General features: G+C 43.0%; 1 protein-coding gene across 1 annotated transcript; it reads right to left on the reverse strand.

Annotated features, from left to right (window-relative positions):
* Positions 1–910: 910 nt before the first annotated feature.
* Positions 911–3057, reverse strand: LOC148038165 (rubisco accumulation factor 1.1, chloroplastic-like). Its single transcript, XM_087669690.1, has one exon. It carries the CDS (start codon positions 2996–2998, stop codon positions 1550–1552), a length of 1449 nt encoding a protein of 482 aa, XP_087525816.1. The 5' UTR covers positions 2999–3057; the 3' UTR covers positions 911–1549.
* Positions 3058–4558: the final 1501 nt, after the last annotated feature.

Here is a 4558-nt window from a genome sequence, read left to right on the forward strand (position 1 = left end):
GCTATTGATAGAAAGAAGCCATGGCCTGGTATGTTGAGGAGAGTCAACCTTGCACATCATTTATCCTCCAGAAGGAACATTGGATCTACTTGAAGGCTCAGAATCAAAGAATAGAGCAATTTGGATAGGTCTACATGCAACGAGACACTTTCATTTGCATTTTGCAAAGGTTCAAGATGTAACCCTTAAGTTGGGGATTTCAGCCAATTGGGAGATATGGATGGTTTTGCATGCAAGTATTTCAGCACAATCCTGTGTTCCCATTCTAGAGTGAGAAGTCAGTGTCGCTAAATAATGGAAGCAGATGTGAGTTCCTTATTCCAGAATAGGTTGTCCATTAATACAGAAGGGGGTAATGATGCCTCAAAGAGGCGTCCTTACATTTCAAGTTCCACACAGTTGGTAGAGCATACTACTTTTGAGGTTAGTAAGAGGCTACACATTCACAGAGCTAAGGAGTGGAAATAGGGCAGGCCAAGGTATGGCCATTTGAATAATTGAACTAAATTCACTAATGTTTCACTGCTCCAGATTCCACTCGCTATACATCAGGAAGCATACTCTACTACCAGCATACTCTGCTATCAGGAAGCTAAGGATTGCTGGGCTGCAACTAGCACCTTCTTTTACAATAGCTAATACAGAAAAGCTCTAGAGAGAGGTTCATGCTAGGCAATAGATGGTCTATTAGGTTCATCCAAGTATACCACATTATAGAACTCTTTCAGATGGTGTAATGGACTGGTCAAAACCTCAGGGTCTAGCAAAAGCTTACAACCACTGGTTACACTTTGAATCAGATGTCACAAGCTAACCATGGTCATACCCACTAAACGATGAGTACTTACAAAACTTTCAATAAAATGTATCCATAGCCATAATTTTGATAATTATCGGCAAAAGCTCTGAGCTCCACCATGAGTGCCAGCAAAGGTCTTGGGACAACTTTAGATGTCAGAATGGACTTGCAGAATCCTGCAGAATCAATTAATTCCTTGCTGGCATACATATGCACGGAAGGGTTCCAAGATGTGCTTTAGTGTGTAGTGTATTATGAAGCATACATAGTAATCCCAAGAACTCATGGTGTCATGCCTCATCTGCAAGTATATATTTCAAAGAACATCCTGATACACACGGATGATTTTCTAAAAGTGCTACAACTTACAGAAAGGTCTTGTACACCATTCTTCAACAACCGGCCAGACCACCATTTTACTTTCAGGGAATAAATTGTCATTACCCTTAGCATCAGCATAGTCCCAGACAAAACCAGCCACGGAGTGCATTATCAGGAATGCACATTAAAATTCAAGCTAGTGCAGGTCAGTCTGATGACCTTGAAGTTGTCCCTAAGACCCGAGAACTTGTTAATACTCGGTCAAGTTGCTTGGCTGTAAACTGCAAGGATCAGAAAATATATTTGTGTCTGATGCTGAATAAACAGAGGATGCATGGAGTGAGCCCAACATGCAAATGCTCAAAATTGCTTTTTCTATTAATTTGGACATGGTAAATAAATTTCCTGCCTCACAATAATATTAACAGCTTAGTCCCACTCAATATCAAGTTCATCGATCTCAGGGAGTGGTGGGCGAAGCAGCAACACAACCCTTCCAAGTATTTTGCTACCTTTTTCAGCAGCAACAGTCCCAAGCTGCAAGGCAAGAATGCCATTAGCATCAACCATGAAGTAAGAGTCATCAGAAGACTCTTTGTTTTGTTTATCCACAATCACCAGAATTGGTTCTTCCAGATCCCTTTTAGTCTTTGGTTTCCAAGGAAGAATGCTGGCATTTGGATAAGAAACTGCAACTGGAGCTCCTGATTTCTTTACAGGATCCCATGCTGGTATTGCAACCCAAGATTTCCATGCAGTCTCAGAATGCTGTATGGTGAAGGGCCCCTTGAGAGTCACAACAGGTGCAGCCTCAACATCTTCAGCAGATGGTTCTGCTACAGGTAAAACATGAGGTATGGAAGGACTGCCAGCCTCAACCGGAGATAGTCGTATGACCTCCAGTCTTGCTTGCTGTTGCTGATCAGCTATATCCCCCTCACCTCTTTCAAGTATTCCCATTAACTTGTCACGTGCCTTATCTGAAACTGCATACTCTAATCCTTTCTTCAGAACATTCTCTCTTTCGGTGTCACTCTTAACCTCCTTGCTCAACCTGTAGCAAGCATATGCCAGGCAATCACCTGGAGTGAATGAGAATGAGCTCCAGCCTTCTTCCCTCTTGCGCCGCTCATAATCCTTCATTGCTCGTGCCATGTCTCTGCAATCCTTGGGATCCATTTTCTTCTCCAGAGCAAACTCTGCAGCCGACTTTCTCTGGTCTGAAGAGAGGATCCGCAATTCATACAGAAGGTTGGCACCACCGACATCGAACTGTGAAAGTAGCATCTCATCCATGCCGGAGCTCTGCAGGGACGAGCGCACCTGCGAGCCGACCACAATCTTATTCTGCTCAACACCAGTCATACCTGTGGCCTCGTCGATCATGGAGGGCGTATACCCAGCACGGATCAGGGAGGGCACATGAATGGCATATTCAAACCAGAGACCCCGGCGCTCGCGAAGGATTTGCAGCTGCTCCTCAAGGGAGACGCTCTCCAGGGCAGGAATGGAGGGAGGGGGAGGCCGGAATGGCTGGTAAACCTCGCGGCCGCCTGAGGGGACGGGCTCACGGTTCGCCAGGACATCGCGGACACTGCTTCCCGATGGCAGGATGATCTTGGGGGCGGAGCCGCGCTCACGGCCAATTGGCGCAGGGTCACGGCCACCGCCCGATGGCAGGATGATCGTGGCGCGAGGGGTGAGCCGGGACTGGGGCTGCTGATGAGGATAGTGGAGGCAGGCCTTCTTGAAAAAATGCATTTGCGAGTGGAAATCAGACCGCGGCAGGCAAGGGCCCTGGCCATGGCTGTCGTCGACTGTGGAGAGGGATACGCAGTTGAAAGGGGCCGATGACACAGAAGAGGAGAGAATCGCCATACCCAAAACTTTGGTGCTCGAGTTCTGGATGAAGTGAGCGATGATAATAATACCATAGATATTCTCCTCAAACAAATATCTTCTATGGTATTTAATATTTGGTAGCATTGCCCGTTGCGCCATCACAATGGTTAAATGATGAGGTGTTTTGCCGTTCAAATTTTATTCCTAACTAGCTTGAGTTAAGTCACTTTTTGTAATGTGTGTTTTCATCTAATGGCTATATATTTTAACAAGATTCCGCCCAAACACAATTTCAAAGGATGGTAGGTGCTTCTATGTGCACAGTATTAATAACAAAATGGTAGCCTTAACATGATTTTTCTTTGAAAAATCACCTCAAAGTTAACTTAAGTGAGCTACTTTTAAGAAAGAATGGTAAAGTCTTATTCGATATAGTTAAATTGTTGATTATTAATGTACCCTCTAGCATGTGCATCAAGTAGCCAAAAGGAATTAAGGGGTTGCCACTTCCTAATGGGACCCTTTTTGCATGTCTAATGTTTGTTGTCAACAATGCCAATGTGATTGAAGAAGATGGTGACAATAGTCAAAATATATTTGAAGTGTATAATCAATTCGTGAAAGTATCTTGTTATAAAGTCAACAAATAAAAAATTGAAGTGCTGAGGTTACCCAGTTGGGACAATCCTAGTGCACTTCAAAGTTTGGATTTGAAGGACATATGCTCGCCAAAGTTGTCCAATGTTTGGGTTGCCCTATTGGGTTACGACTCTCTCAAAAGCAAAGGTTCCAATGGATGAAACAAAAAGTCCTACAAAAGATGGATTACTAGTCCAAAGGCCCACTCACCTTTTGTTAGTAAGTTGGTAGTACTTAAGCAAATCCTCCAATCTTACATGATCTTTAACCCTATGGTGTCTCCATTTCCAAAATCTACTTGGGAGCGTAGCTTCCATGGAACCCACATTTGGATACAATGTGACACACATTGTGCTATGTCAAGTCCATGTTGGATTATACCTTATTCTATGATGCTGGTGTACCATTGGACTTAGATGGTTACACAAATGTAGATTGGGTTGGTAGTATTTCAGACAAGAGGTCTACATTTGGTTTTATATTTTTCTTAACAATGTTGTTGTTACTTGAACCCAAATGCAAGTCACTAATGAAGCCCAATGTCCATCAAGCATAACCAAGACATGTAGGATCCATAGCAAATATAAAATATCCAAGAGGATTGTCCAAGTATCATCCAATGATAATAGGCATAAACTATCTCAAAGAATGCTTGTTGTAGGCAAATAATAGACAATGTCAATCAAAATGAGCTTCAATCACTCCTCAAAGGCATTTCGGAACCATGACATAGCATGTAACATCAAGCATAATCATTGGTATATCACCCCGAATAGTTCATAAGCACTCGAGAAGCAAGAGGCATATATTCCACTGACCAAATGAGCTTTATTCCTTCTTATTATAGCAACCAAATCACTATCAAACTGAGTAAGAACACTACTCAAATCAGCTCCAAAATGATCTCAAAGCATAGGCATATCATCCTCGAACATGGTAGCATCATACATAGCCATT

The sequence above is a fragment of the Lygodium microphyllum genome, chromosome 3, assembly GCF_053477565.2.
Source record: "Lygodium microphyllum isolate KBCC chromosome 3, Lygodium_microphyllum_v1.1.10, whole genome shotgun sequence".
In the NCBI taxonomy this organism is placed as follows: domain Eukaryota; kingdom Viridiplantae; phylum Streptophyta; class Polypodiopsida; order Schizaeales; family Lygodiaceae; genus Lygodium; species Lygodium microphyllum.